The sequence below is a fragment of the Filicampus tigris genome, chromosome 5, assembly GCF_054856515.1.
Source record: "Filicampus tigris isolate MCC_2025a chromosome 5, RoL_Ftig_1.0, whole genome shotgun sequence".
Taxonomy (NCBI): domain Eukaryota; kingdom Metazoa; phylum Chordata; class Actinopteri; order Syngnathiformes; family Syngnathidae; genus Filicampus; species Filicampus tigris.
Window position 1 is genome coordinate 17,035,275 of NC_141221.1, and position 18,672 is coordinate 17,053,946.

At 42.3% G+C, this 18,672-nt stretch overlaps 2 protein-coding genes and 2 long non-coding RNA genes across 4 annotated transcripts; 1 reads left to right on the forward strand and 3 right to left on the reverse strand.

Moving 5' to 3' along the window:
* Nucleotides 1–498: 498 nt before the first annotated feature.
* Nucleotides 499–5,240, reverse strand: gstt1a (glutathione S-transferase theta 1a). The gene is made up of 5 exons (XM_086031722.1): nt 5,108–5,240; nt 4,907–4,994; nt 2,840–2,996; nt 1,891–2,067; nt 499–726 (listed from the first exon to the last, which is right to left on the reverse strand). Exons 1-5 carry the CDS (start codon nt 5,211–5,213, stop codon nt 526–528), a joined length of 729 nt encoding a protein of 242 aa, XP_085887848.1. The 5' UTR covers nt 5,214–5,240; the 3' UTR covers nt 499–525.
* An 881-nt stretch (nt 5,241–6,121) lies between these two features.
* On the reverse strand, nt 6,122–12,674 carry cfap157 (cilia and flagella associated protein 157). The gene is made up of 5 exons (XM_086031723.1): nt 12,350–12,674; nt 10,341–10,609; nt 10,098–10,221; nt 9,776–10,022; nt 6,122–8,115 (listed from the first exon to the last, which is right to left on the reverse strand). Exons 1-5 carry the CDS (start codon nt 12,430–12,432, stop codon nt 8,113–8,115), a joined length of 726 nt encoding a protein of 241 aa, XP_085887849.1. The 5' UTR covers nt 12,433–12,674; the 3' UTR covers nt 6,122–8,112.
* Nucleotides 12,675–12,895: 221 nt separating this feature from the next.
* Nucleotides 12,896–16,126, forward strand: LOC147147591 (uncharacterized). The gene is made up of 3 exons (XR_015086945.1): nt 12,896–13,569; nt 15,729–15,795; nt 15,967–16,126. It is a non-coding gene; the product is annotated as an uncharacterized LOC147147591 (long non-coding RNA).
* Nucleotides 15,758–17,950, reverse strand: LOC147147592 (uncharacterized). Its single transcript, XR_015086946.1, has 3 exons — nt 17,883–17,950; nt 17,481–17,666; nt 15,758–16,863 (listed from the first exon to the last, which is right to left on the reverse strand). It is a non-coding gene; the product is annotated as an uncharacterized LOC147147592 (long non-coding RNA).
* Nucleotides 17,951–18,672: the final 722 nt, after the last annotated feature.

Here is an 18,672-nt window from a genome sequence, read left to right on the forward strand (position 1 = left end):
AAAATTGTAGTTGTGGAAATTAAGTTTGTAATTGAATCAAAATTGAATGTGTACTTCTGGGGAAATTCTGATTTGTACCTGAATGAAAGGCAACTTGTAGTGGAAGAAGTCGCCACTAGGAGACACATGAATTTTGCACCATGTATCTCTGTGCCCTCCGACCCTTCGTGCACTTCAGCGAAGACAGTAGGGTGAAAGTGTGGGTATTAGGATTGGGCCGACTTCTCGTCTTCCCTCCGTCCGTAAAAATGGAGACTGGTGTTCTGGAATTCCTTCCTACCCATCGAGACGTCCTACCAATGCTTAGTGTGCTTTCGCATGCAGTTGAATTTAGGGTTAGGTTGAGGGGTAGGCTGTCAAATCAGCCTCCGGTAGGAAGTTTCGATGGGGTAGGACAATTTGGCAGAGCACCATTCCGTCCTTGGAACAGAATGCCCATCTCTGTAAAACCTTGCCATTATGTGACCGTATGATCATATTGAGTCTTTAGACAAATAGTGTTTGTTCTGATGATTTTATTGACATTCACGAAAAAACTTTCTTGAATTTGTCCTTTAACATTTGGGGCAGTCCTTCCCGCAGCGACTGTGCCATGTCGCCGCCGCTTGACATGATGACAGCGTTGGCCTCATCGAAGAGAGCAACGCCGACCTCCTTCTTCACGCGCTCGCGCCAAGCAGACAGTTTAGGACGCCCTGAGAACACGTCCACGCCACTGCTCACCGGCTAAACACAACAACATACAAATCATCATCACACATTTTAAAACTAATAATACTGCAAAAACAACAACAACAACAAACAGAAAACCTTGAGAACGAAAAACAAAAAAATCTCCTGTTTTCACTGGAAACCTAGGTAGCTATAAGTGTATTACTCAAGTTAGTTACAAAGTTGTTTAGTCAGCTAGTTAGGTAGCTAGCTAGTTGCCTATTTAGTTAGATAGCTTGTACATTACTTAAATCAATTAGCTAGCCAGTGAGTTAGCTGGCTGGTCAGCTAGCTAATAAGTGTTATTTATAAGTGAGTGTGCGACTAAGTCTGTTACTTATGTCACCTAGCTAGTGACAAAGAGACACAGGTTGTTAGTGAGCAAGTCAGTTCGAATTAGCCCAGCTTAGTTCATTACTCAAATCCAGAGCTGGGCAGTCCGTCCCTGGGCCGGACCGGTCCGACCCTCCGATGCCCATTTTTGGGGTGGGGGTGGGGGCTGACAAATTTTTTAAAATGGCTGGACTAAGCATGGCCAGAAGTGGATTTTAGTCCGGCCCACTAATCGTCCCTCATGCGTTTGCCGTGGTCGCAAGGAGCCTAATTTTTATGAATAAGGGCGGGGGGTCGCGGCCGGAAGGGTACCCGGGTCAAGGGTGGAGGGTCGCGGCCGAACCGGCAAAAAAGGGTCAAGTGCCCAGCTCTGCTTAAATCACTTAACTTGTAAACCGGATAGTTAGCAAGTCAGTCAGGCGGTTTGTCAGATAGTTAGTTACTAATGTAATTAATTAGTATGTTACTTTATAACTGAGATCACTGAGACAGTTTTCTAGTGAGTCGTCAGCTAGTTAGTTCACTTAGTAGCTACTTAGCTGTATTGCGTGTTGTTGGATCGTAAAGTTAAGGTAGAGAATCTGTTGGCTGGTTAATTAACCAGTTAGGTCCTTCAGTCTAGTTAGTTTGTTATTTAGTTAGTTTACTAATTTTCCAGATGCTTAGTTTTTTTGGCCAGTTAGTTACAGCTAGTTAGTCACTTAGTTGAAGAAAAAAACATTTAAAAGTGTCAGCCTGCTTCCACTGGGTGCCAAGTTGGGGCAGGCCCACCACATCCAGCAGATAGATCTGTCATGACAAAAGCCTGCTGCATGTGTCAGTTGTTCTGTATTCCGGCTCCGTCACCTGCATGATCTCAGCCACGGCCACCAGATCAGCCAGCGAGATGGAGGCGCCACACAGGAACAACTTTTCAGCCAGGAAATACTTCTCCAGCACATCCACAGTCTGGCTCAGTTCCTCCACGGCCGATGACATCTTGTCCTCTGGGACCTGCTGGTCCATCACCAGCGGGTACATGTTCTGACACACACACGCACAAACACACACACGAACCCACACACACACACTTTTGACTCTATGGATTATTTCTGCAGTACTGGTTGTGTTTATTTCCTTTGTGTAAGGTGGTGGTTATCATGAATGACCGTTGTTAATTATTGGACACATACATTACACATGATTGAGCGTGCAGTGGACCGTTGTAGCTTTGTGGATTATCTGTATTATGGTAATTTAATTGAATTATATTGTGTAAGGTGGCTGTTATCACGAGCAACTGACAAGAAGCACAATTTTATTAAGTAATTAATAAAATAAAAATAAAATTAATTTTATCATTGGCCTTTGACGCATCCATTGCGTGCCAGGGATTATTTTTGACTCTGGATTATTTCTCGTTATCGTTGGGTTTGTTTCCATTGTGCAAGGATATTATATTATAGATTATAGAAGCATGAAATAAATTGGCTTCCTCAAAATTTGTTTTTTCCAACACACATGCCGTACTACTTTTACTACCAAAATGTCCATAATAGCTTTTTATTTATTTATCTTTGGCCAGGACTTGCCGGCAAAAATTCTAGATGAGCGCTGTGCGGAATTGGCAGTGAACGCAACAATAACCCACTATTTTCCTCCCCGCGTACGCCGCGGCCATCGAAGCCTCACCGCGAAAAATAGATTAATGACGGACCGCAGACGGATGGCGGACTAAATAAAGAGTCGCGCATATATGTACAAATAAAGCAGAGGTAGTAAGAGGAGTGTTAAATAGCTCGTGGCAGTGGCCTACCTTGAGCAGGAAGACCTTTGACCCGTGGGCTCGCAGGTTCATCTGCTGCCAGGACAGATACTCATTGACTCGCGCCCGCTGCCGCAGGTCGGCCGGGTACCAGTGATCAGGAAGGCAGGACGCGTGCTTCTCAGCCAGGTACTGAAGGATGGCCACACTTGAAAAAGCAACATTCGTCACTGTGACGCTACTTCCTGATAAGTGTCTAATCAGGACGTAGGGGACTGTGGGGGGAGGGGCGTGGTTGGGGGACGGACTTTCATGATGTACATGTGTATTTTCTTTGAGAAGCGGGGTCTGTCCCAGCGACTCTCCGGAGTCGCCACTGAACAAATTGCTGGGTTGGGGATGAAAGAACTGACTTTGACTCAGCTATTTTTTTGTGAGATAAAAATGTTATTCTGGTCAAGTGCTGATATCAAAAAACTGCAGTCCCCTAAAATTGTATAGCCCCTGAAATCCTTTGTGCTGCCCTTCTTGGAGGGACCAGCCACATACGGCTTGAATATCCAATGTTACTTGTTACATAATGTATGTCTACGTGTGCAAAATTTTAGTCTTTGACCCCCCCTCCAGAGCTTGTAGGAGACAAAGGTTCAATCAACCGTGAATGCTTTAGGCCTCCAAATGTTCATCAAAAGGTGAGATAAGACATTCTTTCCTGTTTCCATCAGCTGTTTTACTTCAGGGAAAATCGTAAACGTTTTTCTGACCTTTTGTAACCAGTAACCAGTTGAAAGAGGTCAGTGGTCCTTGTATGTCACATGAAGACGCAACTAAACAGATTTCAACTTATATCAGACTTTTAAATAAAGCGAACTAATGCAATGTGGAAGTTAGCACACATGCACTATCACGGCATGTTGTATGTCTTTGGCCTGTTTCACACAGACGTAATTGAGCGTCGCCCCGTCCACGCAGAGAACAGACAAAATTGCCAGATTAGAGCAGTACAGACAATCAGGCATTTGTCCACCGTTGCCTTTCAGACTGAACCTAGTGAATATATAAAATAATTGTCTGACAGTGAAAATTGCTTCAACACAACAAGATGGGAGAAATGTTTTGTGTTAAAACTTTGCATCTGTCTAAGCGCTATCACCTTTGACACAGTCACTGTCAGGCCTCCTACACTGCCTGGGAAGTGGGGAAATTGTCAGGTCGACGTCGTCGCCATCATTCCACGTTGGTACTTTTCACAAAGGATACAAAGGCGACTAATGAATCGTTTGATAGGGGCTAACGTCTAATGCTAATCTTTACACCCAAGTTTTGTTTTTCTGCTTTCTGCTTTTCACACATCACCTTTCACAGTTCCACTGCTGTTTTGACCTAAAAAACTGCAAATTGGGACCATAGCATTTCTTGCCACACAGAAGAGTGATAAAATGGGACTTTGATAGTCAGTGTAAACAGTGCTTATGTCCTTTCACACAGCTTTTAAGCTCAGTATGAAAGGTGTTTGGTGTTTTTTTTCTTCACACACCGCGACCAGGTTTTCCAGTATTCGCTTTCACACTTTTTCACCATTGTTATGCCTTGCAACCTTTGAATCTTCCATTTGGTGTCGCTACCTTTCACACCTTTTAAAGGTACTGTGAAAGGGTCTAATGTTGTCGATTTGATATTCTCACTGAAGTTCCAGCCTTGCTTTCACACCAGTATGCCTATGACACTACCTTGGAATTTTCACACTTTTTAGTGTTGGTACCTTTCATACAGCCTTTAAAGACAGTGTAAAAGGGTCTAATGTTGACTGTTTATCTTCACACTCCTGTTCTGGTTTTATACTTCTGCCGTTCACACAGCCACCACTGTTAAGCCTGTGGTGTTACCTTTAAATATCCCTACATGTAGTGTTGTTACCTTTCACACAACTTTTAAGAGCGCTGTTTAAGGGTCTAATGTCGATCAGTAATCTTCACACTCCGTTCTGGTTTTCCTTTCACACATAGTCACCACTGTTACGCCAATGAACCTATCTTCGAATCTTCCCTGTCCCCAACCCATTCTGTCCCATTACCTTTCAAACAGAGAAAATGTGCTTCTTCCAAAGCTTGTTTTTACCTCTCTGTCAGGACAAAGTCGCCGTCTTTCATGACTGGAACTTTCCTTATCGGGCTGATCTTCCTGAACTCTTCGCTATACTGCTCCCCTTTCACACACCGACACACACACACCCACACACCCCCCACACACACAAACAGTTATTTTAATGGATGTTTAATTTGCATCAATGTGTGTGGGTGTATGTGTGTGGATATCTACCCTTGGCCAGGTCCACCAGCTTGAAGTCAAATGGAATAGCGGTCACCTTGGCGAACATGAACACGGAGCGGCAGGGCTGCGAGCGAAGATCCAGATACAATTCCATCTTGACTGACTGACAGCACAGGCTCCGCCGACTCTGCGTTTTTGTGGTGCTAGGTACACGCCCCCTTTCAAGGCCCCCGTTCCGCCCCCCCCCCCCTTTCTGGAGGCAGAAACAGGGGAAAGGTCATTCAGGGTGAAGTCTATATCATCCTGAAACCTTTTTTTCCTTTCAGTGATTGGACATAACACTACTCCCAAAAACCTGGTGAAATTTCCAGATGAAACATACTAACTATATAAACTACCATACAAAATTACACGACCCTACATGAGACATTTAAAACTTTACTGGTGAACTTAGTTTGACTTTATGTAAACTTTTGAATGCAATGTATGTAAGTCGTGTGACCTGAGTCATACAATGACATACAAAAGTCATGCTAAATCATGCATCACAATGTGGCGTAGGTCAGGACACATTTAAGTCATGTGACATACGCAAGTCACGCAAAGTGCTTGGGAAATGCATGTGAGTCATGACATGTAAGTCAAATGACATTTATTATTGTAGTTGGTACGATGTAGTTTGTAAGTCATACAATGTAATTCTGGTGATGTATGTTAGTCATGTGTCATTATTAAGTCATTCAGTGTAGCGATATGGCAAGTCCTGTCAAATCATGTGACACAATGCAGCGTATGGAGGTGATGCACACGGAAGTCATGTGACATACATATGTCATTTGTTGCGCATATGGACAAAATTGTTGGTAGAAAGATGATAATAAGAAATCATTGTATATAAATATGTCAAGTCATGTGGCATCCTAAAGTAATGTGATGTTGTTGAGTAGTGTGCCTCATGTTGCATGTTTATGTTTGGTCACTGGGTTGTTGTTTTGCTGGTTAGATAATGCTCAACGCACGCACACACACATCCACCCACCCCCACACGCACACGCACACCTCTTTCTACACGATTCTTTTATTGACCATACCTTACATGAAAATGACACTTTCCACTTTTCTACATGTTTTTGCACATTTTCAGGCACTAAAAGTCTCACAGTGCATGCAGAATATTGACATGTGTTTTCAGTTAACAAGAGTGTTGTGAAACCACCCCGGAGACATTGATAAGATTGCGCTCTCAGTCTATGCGCGCGTGCACACGTACGCACACAACACACATACATACATATAGAAGAGTGAAAAAGAGGACGAGGAGGAAGGGCGTGCTGTTATTTTGGACGAAATACTTCTGAATCTCCTGGGAGTCAAACATGAACAAGTCACCACATTTGAGTTTCAGGGGGCGGGACTTTATGTCAGCTGCTGATTGGTGCTCTGCTTGGTCCGTCATAATCTCCACCCCGCCTTTTGAAATATGCTATTGTTTGTCCATAATGATGTTTTTTTTTCGAGCATTTGACGGCTGACCAAAAGGGTATGCTATGTTATTTATGTGTAGTGTGTCATTTAGTGCCATTTGTCTCATTTAGTGCCAGCTGGTGCCATGTAAGGCAATTTGTGTCTGATGAGAAGGGCCCCATTTTTATGAATGGCATAAATCCACCAAGCCGGGTGGCGCAACTCTCTGCCAAAGGTGGGCTGGACTAGTTTTGGTAATTTCATAGATGAGTACAGACACTGGGCAGGCTGCGCCACCGTGGGCGTGTTTACAGCCAATCAAAGCAGCTCCTCTCATACTCTTTAACTATAATTTAGTGTCATCAAGTGTCACATCCTTTGTCCTCTAGTTTGATGTAGTGTTGTGCAGTTTGTAATCTCGTTTTACGTAGTGTCCATGTAGTACGTGTTTATGTCGTGACATACTTTGTCCACTAATTTTAAGTAGTATCATGTAGTTTGTCATCTAGTTTTGTGTGTCATGTTGTCATTTGCTGCTATCTTGAGTTTTTTCTGGAACAACGTGGTGTCATTCTGTGCCATCGAGTGTTATGTAGTCAGTTAGTGTCATGTAGTGTTGTATGTATGCCCGGTCACACCTTGCCAAGTTGTCTGGTGTTGTTGCTTACAGGAAGCTGATTGGTGTTCTTATCGTTTGAATTCCTGGATGTTCATCCTTTCTGGAACATTCTGGAATCTTTGTGTTTGTCAAACTGGAATCTCAGCTAGAATCATTCTACACCATGTCACGCCATGTACTGTTATGTAGTATATCATTCGTGTTTGTCCTTCTTGTGACATGTAGTGTTGCAGTGTCATGTTACCCTTTGTTAGTGTTGTGTCATCTCTCCTGTAGTTATATACTGTGTATAGAAGTCATTGTATGTTAGTCCATGTTGTTTGTATGGTAATTTGTGTTTCTGTAGTTAGTCGTTTGTTACTGCAGTAGCTTATGTCGTTTGTATGGTGGTTCTGTGGTTTGTATAGTGGTTCATATAGCATTTTGTGTAGTTTTGCAGGTGATATGTGTTGTTAGTCTTTGCAGTTTGTATCAGTTTCTGTAGTTTGCATGGCATTTGGTCGTTTATGTAGTTTGGGGGTTTATTTGTTTGTCCTTTGTGTGCCGGTTCATGTAGTCTCCGATCATTTCTGTAGTTAATATGCAGACTTCTGTATTTTTCCATTTCTGTGGTTTGCATGATAGTTTCTGCTGTTTTTATGACAGATTATTTATAGTTACAATAGTTTTTTTTAGTTTGAATGAGTTTATGTAGTTTCAGTTTCTGGTGTTGATACATTATGTACTTTCCATTGCCAGTTTATGAAGTCGTTTCATGACAATTTTGAAGTTTTTGTCAGGGACAGTGACACAGGGGAGTTTGACGATAGTGAGAAAACGTGTGCGCAGCTCTTTCCCAACGTTGTCTTGCTGGCGGCCACCGTGAACATGACACGTCATCACGCTTCTTGGTCCTCTGGTCTTTGGTGGTGTCCCAGCAGGTTAACAGTTCATTTTAGGAGTTCAGAAGGAGAAGGTGTGAGATGATTGATCACTGTGAAGAACAACATTACATGAACATGGATATTTACACATATAGGCAAAAAACAAACCGATAACAGAAGGTTTTACTTCCGAGGCGAGAGGTCCTTGTCCTGCGAGATGGTTCTAGTCTAAAAAGAAGAGTCTAAAGAGAAGGCTTGAGTCTTGAGAAAAGGTACTAGTCCCCAGACAAAGTTTAAGTCCAGAAAAAAGATTATCAGCAAAGAAATTCTATTCCAGAGTGAAGGGTCTAGTCCCCTGATAAGGTTGTATTCTAGAGGGAAGGTCCTAGTCCCGAGAAGGCGTTAGTCCTAAGAAAATGAAGAATGAGAGAAGTCCGTAGACCCAAGACAATGTTCTCATCCCAAGATTCCAGTCTCAAGAGAAGCTTCTAGTCCCAAAATAATGTTCTTTTCCCGAGAGAGGCTTCTAGTCCCCAGATAAGGTTGCAGTCCCAAGTGCAACTTCAAGTGCAAAGATTACACTCCAAGCCTGGGAGAAGGTTTTCATCAGAGAGAAGTTTCCAGTCCCAAGAGGAGCTTCTAGTCGCAAGGTATGGAAGTAGTCCTGAGAGGTTCTAGTGCAGACAGAATGTTGTAGTCTTGAGAAAGGTTCGAGTCCAGATAGAAACCTCAAGCAAAGCTTCCAGTCCTGAATGGGCTGGATTTTAGAATGTTAGTGCTAAGTTTCGATTCCTAGTTAGCCGTGCGGAAGAGAAAAATAAAGCTCTTGTAAAGAATAATACTGAATAATAGTACAAAAAATGTATTAAAATATATATAATGGTTAACAACAGCCCTTTGAGTAATCCATGGTAAAGTTCACAAATAGTCAAAAGTTCATAAAATTGAAGAACAGAGAAATTCATGAGATTTGTCCAAAAATAACTTTATGAATCGGAATCAAGGATCGTTAGGAACCGGAAGGACCGGAATCGGAACCGGAATCATCCAAAATCAAACGATGCCCAACCCTAGTCCCAAAACTAGGTTCTCCTCACCAAGACAACTTCTACTAGTCTCGGCAGAAGGTTGTAGTCTCAAGCGAAGGTTTTAGTCTCAAGAGAAGGTACTAGTTACCAGAGGTTTTGAGAGAAAGTTCTCATCCCAAGAGAAGCTCAAGAAGACTCAACAAAAGGTTGCAGTCCCAAGAGAATGTTCTAGTCTTCACAGTATTCATCTGGTCACTAGAGAAGGGTTTTAATTCAGGGAAAAGGTTTTAGTCCTGATAGGTTTACACATCAAGTATAGGGTCCAGTCCCATTAGAAGCATTCAGTACCTAGCGAAGGTTCTAGTCATGAGAAAAGGTTCTCATCACGAGAAGTCCTGACAAAAGGTTGTAGACCTGAGAGAAGGTTCTGGTCAAGATTGAAGGTACTAGTCACCAGTGAAGGTTTTAGTTCAGAGAACACTGTAGTCCCGATAAAGATTCCAGTCCCAAGAGAAGCTTCACGTCCTGAGAGAGGGTTCTAGTCCCGAGAGAAGCTTCAAGCTTCTAGTTCTAACGCTTTTATCCCATTGAGGGGCAAATGGTTGCGAGTGTTCACGAAGGTAGCAAATGATGTGTTCTTGTCAGGTTTCGTTAAAGGTCACAACAATCCGTCAAACATTGTGGTACCTTTGCGAACACTCGCAAACGTTCATCCCTCAGTGGCATACATGTATCTACTAACCTTCCTGCGCATGAGCTTGCGTCTGGGCTTCTTGACGAGCTCCTCCTGGAGGCGGCTGACTTCACAGTAGAGCTCCAGCTCTCTCTTTTGCATCACATCCTTCTCCTGCCATAGGGTCATGTTTTCTCCTAGCATGTTTTGCAGCTGATGCATCTTCTCGCTGTTCTGCTCCCGCTCTTGCTGCAGCACCTTGCCCATCTTGTCCTCAAAAACCACCTCCATGTTCCTCATGGTCTCGGCAATCATGCTGCCAGGACAACAAGGTTCACACTCCACCCTGCAGAGGGAGGCAGGAGGAAGAAGAAGGAAGGGGAGGAGTTACTTGGTCTTGTCTCGCTCTCCTTCGTCCTTGAGGCGGCGGACGGCAGCCTCCTGGTCTTGCTTCTGCTTCACTAGCTTCTCCTCCAGTGCCACCAGTTGCCCGGCCTGAGCCTCCAGCTTCCCCACTGACAAGAAGGACAAGAAATAGAACATGTAATTTGTTCAAGACTCTGTAGTTTGGATGTCAGTTGTGTCATTTGTATGACATGTAGTTAGTGTCCATAGTATCTTATTGCGCTCAAACCTTGCGTGCTGATTTCCGCGTTGAGCTCCTGTATGCGCACCTCCAGCTGCTCTACTGTGGCCTCCAGCTGCTCCATGCACTCCTTTTGGTGCTCCGCTGCCTCCTGCTGGCTCTCCACCTGCTCCATCAGCATCTCCACCTTCTTGTCCTTGGCGTCCAGCGAGCGCTTCAGGTAGCGCGTAACGTCTGCCTTGTCCTTGCGCAGCACCCGCTGCTCGTATAGCAGGTCCTGGACCTGGTTCTCCAGCTCCTCACATTTGTTTTGGCACCTGGAAGAAAATAACATGTCAGCAAACTATGCTGCATGCTAACTACAGCATTTACTTCAATGGTTCTGAAACACGCACACGAAGCAGCATGAGCCAAAATGTATAAAATGAGATTCTAATAAAAGATATGTAGCCCTTTTTTGTATTTGTTGCCTACATTTAAGTTTTTAAGCGAGAAAAATGTTAACTCATCTAATGCTAATCCTATTTAGTACTCTGTGGCTAGCATGAAGGCTACTAGCTGAAAATGTAGCGTTTCTGGTTATGTTGCCTATATTTAATGGCTGTTGAATTAAAAAGAAAAAAGTTAATAGCTCATATGCTAATGCTAATCAGTGCTCTGTAGCTAGCATGAAGGCTGCTGACTAGAGGTGCAACATTCATTGATAAATTCACATCTAATCTTATCAAACTAATCAACGGTTTTAATCAGCGATTAAGCATTTAGAGATCTTGTTTAACTTCCTCTCATTTCAACCCCTCATCAGTAAATATTCTCAAATTTCTATTGTCCTCCATAAAAGGAGACAGATTGGCCGTTTCTCAATTTGAAGAATGCAGAGTAGTCTTCCTATGAACATACGCAAGGGCGTTCTTCAGAAGAACGCGTGTAAATTGGAACAGCTGTGTGCTTGTTAACTTCCCCCCCGACTCTGACGTATTTCCGTGATAGCAGCATAAAATGCGTCTTGGAATAATTTCCTAGCCAAGACTTCACAAGTATCCCACCAATGCATCTTTGGTTTAAGATAGCTCATAGCTGACAATAACATCCGGGTATTCCATGCATTTTTAATTTATTCATACTTTCAGTTGGAACAGTATTTGGGCCGCGACTGATGTGTCACGAAATCATAAGGTCGTAAGAATGGATAAAAATGCTAATTGAGAAATGCTACGATCTTTGTGTAAAATCAAAATAACTCAATTGCAATCACCTGCTTTTACTTTTTAAATTAAATTATCAATTTTCTGACACATTACGGCCTAAACCAGTAACTGAATCATAATCAATTTATGTTTGTGCACTTTCTACATTGTCAATTTGAAATCATGTCCTGTTTTTGCAGAAATGGAAATTTAAAAAAAAACCGTTATTTATCCATCCATCCATCCATTATCTATACCACTTATCCTCACAAGGGTCGTGGGCGTGCTGGAGCCTATCCCAGCTGTCTTCGGGCAGTAGGCAGGGAATACCCCAAATTTGGTTGCCAGCCAATCGCAGGGCACACAGAGACAAACATCCGCACTCACAATCACACCTAGGGGCAATTTTGAGTGTCCAATGAATTTACCATGCATGTTTTTGGATTGTGGGAGGAAACCGGAGTACCCGGAGAAAACACACGCAGGCACGGGGAGAACATGCAAACTCCACACAGGGAGGCTGGAGCCGGGATCGAACGCACGACCTCTGCACTGTGAGGCGGACGTGCTAACCAGTTGATCACCGTGACACCACGTTACTTATCCAATTTGATTAATTGAAAAAAATCGACATATTTATTGATTATTAAAATAGTTGTTAGTTGCAGCCCGCCACTGTCAGCGTTTTCTGGATTTGTAACCTACATTTAACAACTTTTTCAGCCAAATCAAATCGAGAATGCTTAATTTAAACATAACTTAATTCAAACATAATTTTCCTTTTTGAAAATAAATACGTTTTTGAAAAATCCCCTCAGAAAAGCTAACAAGCTGCCGTGGAAACTATCATTGTTTTCTAGGAATTCTTACTTTTCAAGCTGCTCCTCCAAATATCGTATTTGTGTTAGATACAACTTGTCCGTGTCCAAAAGCTCGGTGATTTCAGCCGCCATGGTTAATAGTTTATTCAGTTTGTATTTAATTTCGTTTCTTTCAATTGATTCTTTTCTAAAATGCAAACTCAAGCTGCAACAGGAAGGCGGGCAGGCAGCCTGGCGGGCAGGCGGGCAGGCAAACAGGCGGGCGGGCAGGCAAACAGGCAGGCAGGCAGGCAGGCAGGCACAGGAAGCTGACTGGTGTTGCCTTATGGCACCTCTCGCAAAACGCAACTTTTACCAGACACTCGGCTTGTACGTGTGTTAAATCAAATTCAAATGCCGGTTTTCTCCATCACGTCAGATTGGGACGTGACTTCACTGCTTTGAACAAGAGACATGACGTCACAGTCAGAGACATTCTGCTTTGTCAACGTGGTTTGGTTGCACTGCTGCCAACGGCCACCAGACGGCATCCTCGCTCTTCTTGATGGCTTCATAAATGTTATTTAAAGACATGAAGAAGTTCCGGATTGCGGAGGAGACGAGATAATGGTGGTAAAATGGTGATAGTCACACACAGAGTAAATTATTCACTTGTCAAATAGGACATAACTTATTGGGTACGGTCAAGTCATTTTTGACATATATTGTGGATTAATCCCGAGCATAAATGAAGTCAGATGTTGTAAAGATATTCACAGTTACGTATGGATCTTATCAGTAACTGCCAGTCATTTGACAGCCATTTTATGTCTCTGAGAGACATGACAACATGAAATCTATGCAGAACTTATTCATCCATGTATTTGTTTATTAATGTTTTTATTTATTGATGTTTTCATATACACACTCAAAGCTGGTGACAAAACATTGTCAATGTTAATGCTAACCAGTGCTCCTGGCTACATTCTACTATCTTAAACTCTCAAAAAAAAAAAAAAGATTAAAGAGAGAGGGACAGAAAGTGATCCAACAACTCAGCAGCAACAACTCCAACCTTTTACTGCCACCAACTAATATGTTTGTCAAGTACATTTTTCAGCAGACAGGCTTGGAAAAGGGTCTCACCCATCTTGTCTGTGAAATGACCAAAAGATCCCTGCAGCGATGGCGTTGCATCGCTTTGGCTTTGAGATTAGCACAGTTTTTGCTTAGAAGAGCTTGGCTTTTCACATCGATTGTAAAAGAATTGCCAACACGTTTGACAGTTGGGTAAGTTTAGGCAACTCACAATCGAACAGAGTATATTTGTGGTATAAACTGTGTTGTGGTAAAAAGTAGAATGTGTGTTGGGGTCTTGAGAAAAGATGACAAAGTAAAAAAATATTAGCATCAAAGTTCTTCACATGTTTCTCTTCACAATATGCAAATTCCCCCCCCCCCCCCCCCCCCCCGTTTTGGTCAAACTTGCTTTTGGTGAAAACATGTGCAACTGACACTACAGAACAAAAAAAGCTAGTGATCTCAATGATTATATTGTCAGAACACAGTATTGTGTGTCTTGAAGGATCTCCCAAAGTGCTCTAAAATGTATTCCAATATGTAAAATTCTGTTTTGAAAATGGCTTGCAGTGAATGTTTATTTTTGAAACGTCAAAATATTCAAAACTGTATACTGTATTCAAAGCAACCATTAGTGCATCTTAGTAGAGGGCCTTCTCTGACTCTTCTTCTTGCTCTTAATTACGCTGAATGTCTTCCATTAAGTCTACTAACTCTAAATTCGGACTTGCCTGTATACTGTAAAAAAAAAAAAAAAAAAATTGTAAAAAACAATCACTAAAGAATCCACAATGAACCTTGATGACTATTCCACTTTTCTGGGTTCTCTGTGAAAAACCTTGGCTAATCAAGACCAGCTCTTTTTACACAGTTGAGATTTTCTGGATAGTCTGCAGAAAAACGAACAAACAAATCATCGTCAGTGACCGGACTGTGACCATCAGGAAGTAAACCGACATTCCTTTGATGCCCTGAATTGAACGCCGTCACCTCATTAGCTCACATGCAGCGGCGAGCGGTGAAACGGGGTCCTGTCAGAAGCCGTAGATGCCGTTCGCGTAAACACACACACACAGGTCCTGGCGTCTGCTTCCCATTAAGACACACATGCTCTCTGTTTGCAAAAAACTACGCTGACATCGACTAAAAAAAACTTTCCTGATGCTTCCTGACGATAGGGAGCTTGATACCGCCGCTGCCGTTGTTGAGCTCATATGAAAAGATTGCAATAATGCATCATCAGCGGACACATGTCGGACACTTGAGCTGTGACCTTTCACCTTCCGTTGCGCCTCAGGACCACCCACAAACACCAGCAAACAGTTGATTGGAGTTTTGTGTTTCATGGCGAGTAATCAAACTTTGATGCCGTGTTACCCCACGCAATAATGGAAAGCTTCATAACTTCCATCTGTCTAGTATACGTGCTTTAAATTTGGTAGCAATTGGACAAAATATTTAGAAGTAGCCTCAGTTTAAAGGCCCCTATATGGTCCCAGGGTCAAATGGTCAAAATGACTGAAATGGTCACTTCAAACAAAAGTGTTGGACTTACTGTGTCTTTTCAGGTACTATAGCTTTTTGAGACCATTTTGGCGGTCTACTCATGATAGACATCTTCCACATTTCATGTTGCTTTGTGAAATTGGCATTTGGGCTGAATTTTCACCCAAAAATCTCATGGGAAAATTGTTTTGACTCTTAAATGGTCGCCTACTGATGTATTTTCAGTCATTTCTTCTTGAGACTCATTGTGGGTATACACATGGTAGACATGTCTACCAAATTTCATGTTGCTAAATGAAACAGGCTTCAGGAGGTGAGTTTTCCCAAAATCTCTGACACCTGGAAAAGGTCATTTCAAACCAAAATGGCAGACTACTTGTGTCTTATCGGGCATTGCTTTTTGAGACTTTTTTGTGGGTATAACCTTGGTAGACATTTCTGTCAAAATTCTTGTTTCCAAGTGAAACTGGCTTCAGGGGATGAATGTTCCAAATATGTCTTGGGAAAGTTTGTATTTGAACGACCCTTGCAAATGGCCAAAATGACTCTTAAATGCTAAGCTAAGCTTCAAAACAAACTTCTTGAGATTGTTTTGTGAGTCAACGCATAATGCTGCCAAATTTTGACTACATTTGAAGGAGTCCTTTTAAGTCAATACGTTTGTCTTTCAAGGATCCTAAAATGTGAACGTCGAGGCATAAATGTCAAAATGCACATGGCTTCTGAAAAGATTTTTGTGGGTGGCGGATGATAGATGTGCCTACCAAAGGTCATGTTTTTAAGTGTCTTGTAAGTCTTAAGGGCCGAATTTTCCCCAAACTTGCAATTCCTCTTACTTACAATTACTTTCTGTATCTTTTCAGGTATGGCTTCTAGAGACGTTTTTGTGGGTCTACTCCTGATAGACATGTTGTCCTACATTTCCTGGTGGTAAGTCAAACTGGCTTCAGGAATTGATTTTTTTTTTTTAATTGTCCACTGAGCCAATTTTTGCTATTATCTAAAAATTGTAAAACACACAGAATCCAATCTTTTTGGTTCTCAATCTTAACCATCAAGTCAGAATTCTTGACATGTTCTTTCAATATTTGTTTTATTCAGACTGCTGGAGTTTACCATCAACATCAACTTAACATTCTTGTATCTGATAACCTTCGTCTTTCTTACTTCCTGCTCCAAAATGTTTTAACGCCCACCGCATGTGATGTTATAAACCTTAAAGACAATGTAGACATTAGAAATAAAAGCAGCGTTAGCAACTTTTTTTTTCCATGTGTGTGACGTGATCATCATTGACGTTATCGTCATTGTCGTCTTGTAGCGGATGCGGGTCAGTTCATTGCCGTGAAGCGGTTGTGCGGGCCTCTGATATAAGATAAGTTTCTCCTTTATTCAGCCCACAATGGAAACATTAACAAAATATGTAGGCCACCATTTAAAAAAAACACGAACAACTTTACCCGAAAAAAAATCAGATCAAAGAAAAATATTCTGAATTGAACGTTAGCCATTTGGCATCCTTCCGCATCATCCTCAAAGTAAACTCAGCAGAATTTCAATACTTTTTACAACATTTGCTGCAGTAATAGATGCAGTAAAGGTGTTGTTCATGGTAATGAGCAATGGTATCCTGTTATCTTGATGTTTTTATTTTAATAGTACTTCATTACAAAGTAGGTCAGAAGCTTGCTCGGAGGCATCACTCCCAAGTCTTTTATGATTAGAGTGAATGAAAAAGGAACACCGAGAGCCAATGTTATCATGCTGAAGTTAAGCTTTGAACAGATGCGTTATTGATAAATCTGTACAGAGTTGAACTGGTGGACTTCATGTGTTAAAGATTGTTTGATTCCAGAGCGGCGGCACGGTGGTCGACTGGTTAGCACGTCCGCCTCACAGTTCAGAGGTCGTGGGTTCGATCCCGGCTCCGGCCTCCCTGTGTGGAGTTTGCATGTTCTCCCCGTGCCTGCGTGGGTTTTCTCCGGGCACTCCGGTTTCCTCCCACATTCCAAAAACATGCATGGTAAGTTGATTGGATACTCTAAATTGCCCCTAGGTGTGATTGTGAGTGCGGATGTTTGTCTCTGTGTGCCCTGCAATTGGCTGGCAACCAGTTCAGGGTGTCCCCCGCCTACTGCCCAAAGACAGCTGGGATAGGCTCCAGCACGCCCCGCGACCCTTGTGAGGAGAAGCGGTACAGATAATGGATGGATGGATGATTCCAGAGCAAATGTAAAATGTTAACAGTCAAAATTAATTCAGGCTATTTGTGAAGTATATGAGGTTGAAGTTTGGTAGCAATCAGACGATATCTGTAGGAGTGGTCCGTAAGCATCCATGGAAAATGACCAAAATCACCCTAAAATGGCCACTTTCTGTGTTTTTTCCATCATGGCTACTTGAGACTATTTTGTGGGTGCGCTCATGATAGACATGACCACCAATTCAATGTTGTGAAGTGTGACAACAACCCTGACACTATCGTCAGGGGCTGAATTTAAAAAATTGATTTATGCTTGTCTGAGTTTCTTGTTGTAAGTCAAGTTATCAAAATTTGTTACCATGTTCCGCCCACACGCTTTTCTGTGCAGCTTTGCCAAGCTGTGCACATTTACCTTGAAACGGGATCTGTGTTGCGTCCTCTCGGCTCCCGCTTTGTCTCTCCTTCCGGCTTCCGTGTCAGCGAGTCCAAGTCACGTCATTCCAGACATACTCTACTTGGCAACCGCTCGCAACCCGACGCCAAAGCTGCTTCTTTCTTAATTGAGATCCTCTGTCGCGTGCTGGAACTCTTCCACAGCCTCGTAAAAAAAAAAAAAAAATAGTGGGAGCCATGTGTGCCATGCATTTACGTCGTGAAATTGAGCAGCGCGCTGCGACGTGAATCACTTTGGACTTTTAGTTTCCAACAGGAATGTTTCGTGGTGACCATTAATGCGGCTGGCGTCGCCATACAGGATTTTACGACCAACTGTTGTCTGTACACAAGTGCCTCTACATCATTTCTGCGTGTTTACCTGTCATGTTGAGGATAATCGATATTTCCTTTCATTTCATTTTCAACTGCTTCTACAACTACTGTTCACTGACAACTAAAATACAAATACTAAACGAGAACACTCACAAGGAGCTGATGAAGGCCACAACTCATTCTCAGATAACTCACTTGACCACGCCCCTTAAAGGAACACATCCAACGCTCCGGCTGTTTTTTTCTTTTGGCTTGTACAGTAATTACTTTTATACAGTATTATGTTTTTATACAATCCAGTGCTAAATTTTTTATGTTTTACAAACATTTTTTTTTCTGGAACGGCCAAAAGGCATTTTGAAATTTGAAATGCTAGGAAATCTGGTAGCAATTGGACAAAATCTCCAGGAGAAGTCAGTTTTTGAAGGACCCAAGAAAACTACCAAAGTGACCCTAAAATGGACACTTGATATACTTGTCTGCCAAATAAAAACAAAAATAAAATGACTAATGAAGTAACTAATGAATAAAGAAGACTTATTGTATTCTACTATGAGCTTTTTTCAAAGGTTTAATTTCTTGCTGCGGTTGGCAGTTCTTGCCAGTTTTTATTGGTGGCTCCTTTTCAAGTTTGCTCATCAAAGCCGAGCGTCTGCGTGCTATTATTAGTTCTTGTAATTACACGAATGATCTCAATGTGATTCACAGAAGGGATTTTTCTCCTGCTCGATGTGGTCACAAAAGCACCCCCTTTGACCTGCGCCCCCCCCCACCCCCCCCAAAAAAAACCTGCCTCCTCGGACTCCCCCCCTTAGCAGGTCTTTTATGTCCCAGCT

Excerpts from the sequence above, each read along its gene's own strand:
- cfap157 (XM_086031723.1), bottom strand. The coding sequence starts at position 12,432 with ATGGCGGCTGAAATCACCGAGCTTTTGGACACGGACAAGTTGTATCTA. Across the intron at positions 10,610-12,349 it reads TTGGAGGAGCAGCTTGAAAA|GTGCCAAAACAAATGTGAGG; the intron begins GTAAGAATTCCT and ends ATTTTCTTCCAG. Across the intron at positions 10,222-10,340 it reads CGCGGAAATCAGCACGCAAG|TGGGGAAGCTGGAGGCTCAG; the intron begins GTTTGAGCGCAA and ends CCTTCTTGTCAG.
- gstt1a (XM_086031722.1), bottom strand. The coding sequence starts at position 5,213 with ATGGAATTGTATCTGGATCTTCGCTCGCAGCCCTGCCGCTCCGTGTTC. Across the intron at positions 2,068-2,839 it reads CAAAGGTCTTCCTGCTCAAG|AACATGTACCCGCTGGTGAT; the intron begins GTAGGCCACTGC and ends TGTGTGTGTCAG. Across the intron at positions 727-1,890 it reads CCGTGGCTGAGATCATGCAG|CCGGTGAGCAGTGGCGTGGA; the intron begins GTGACGGAGCCG and ends TGTTGTGTTTAG.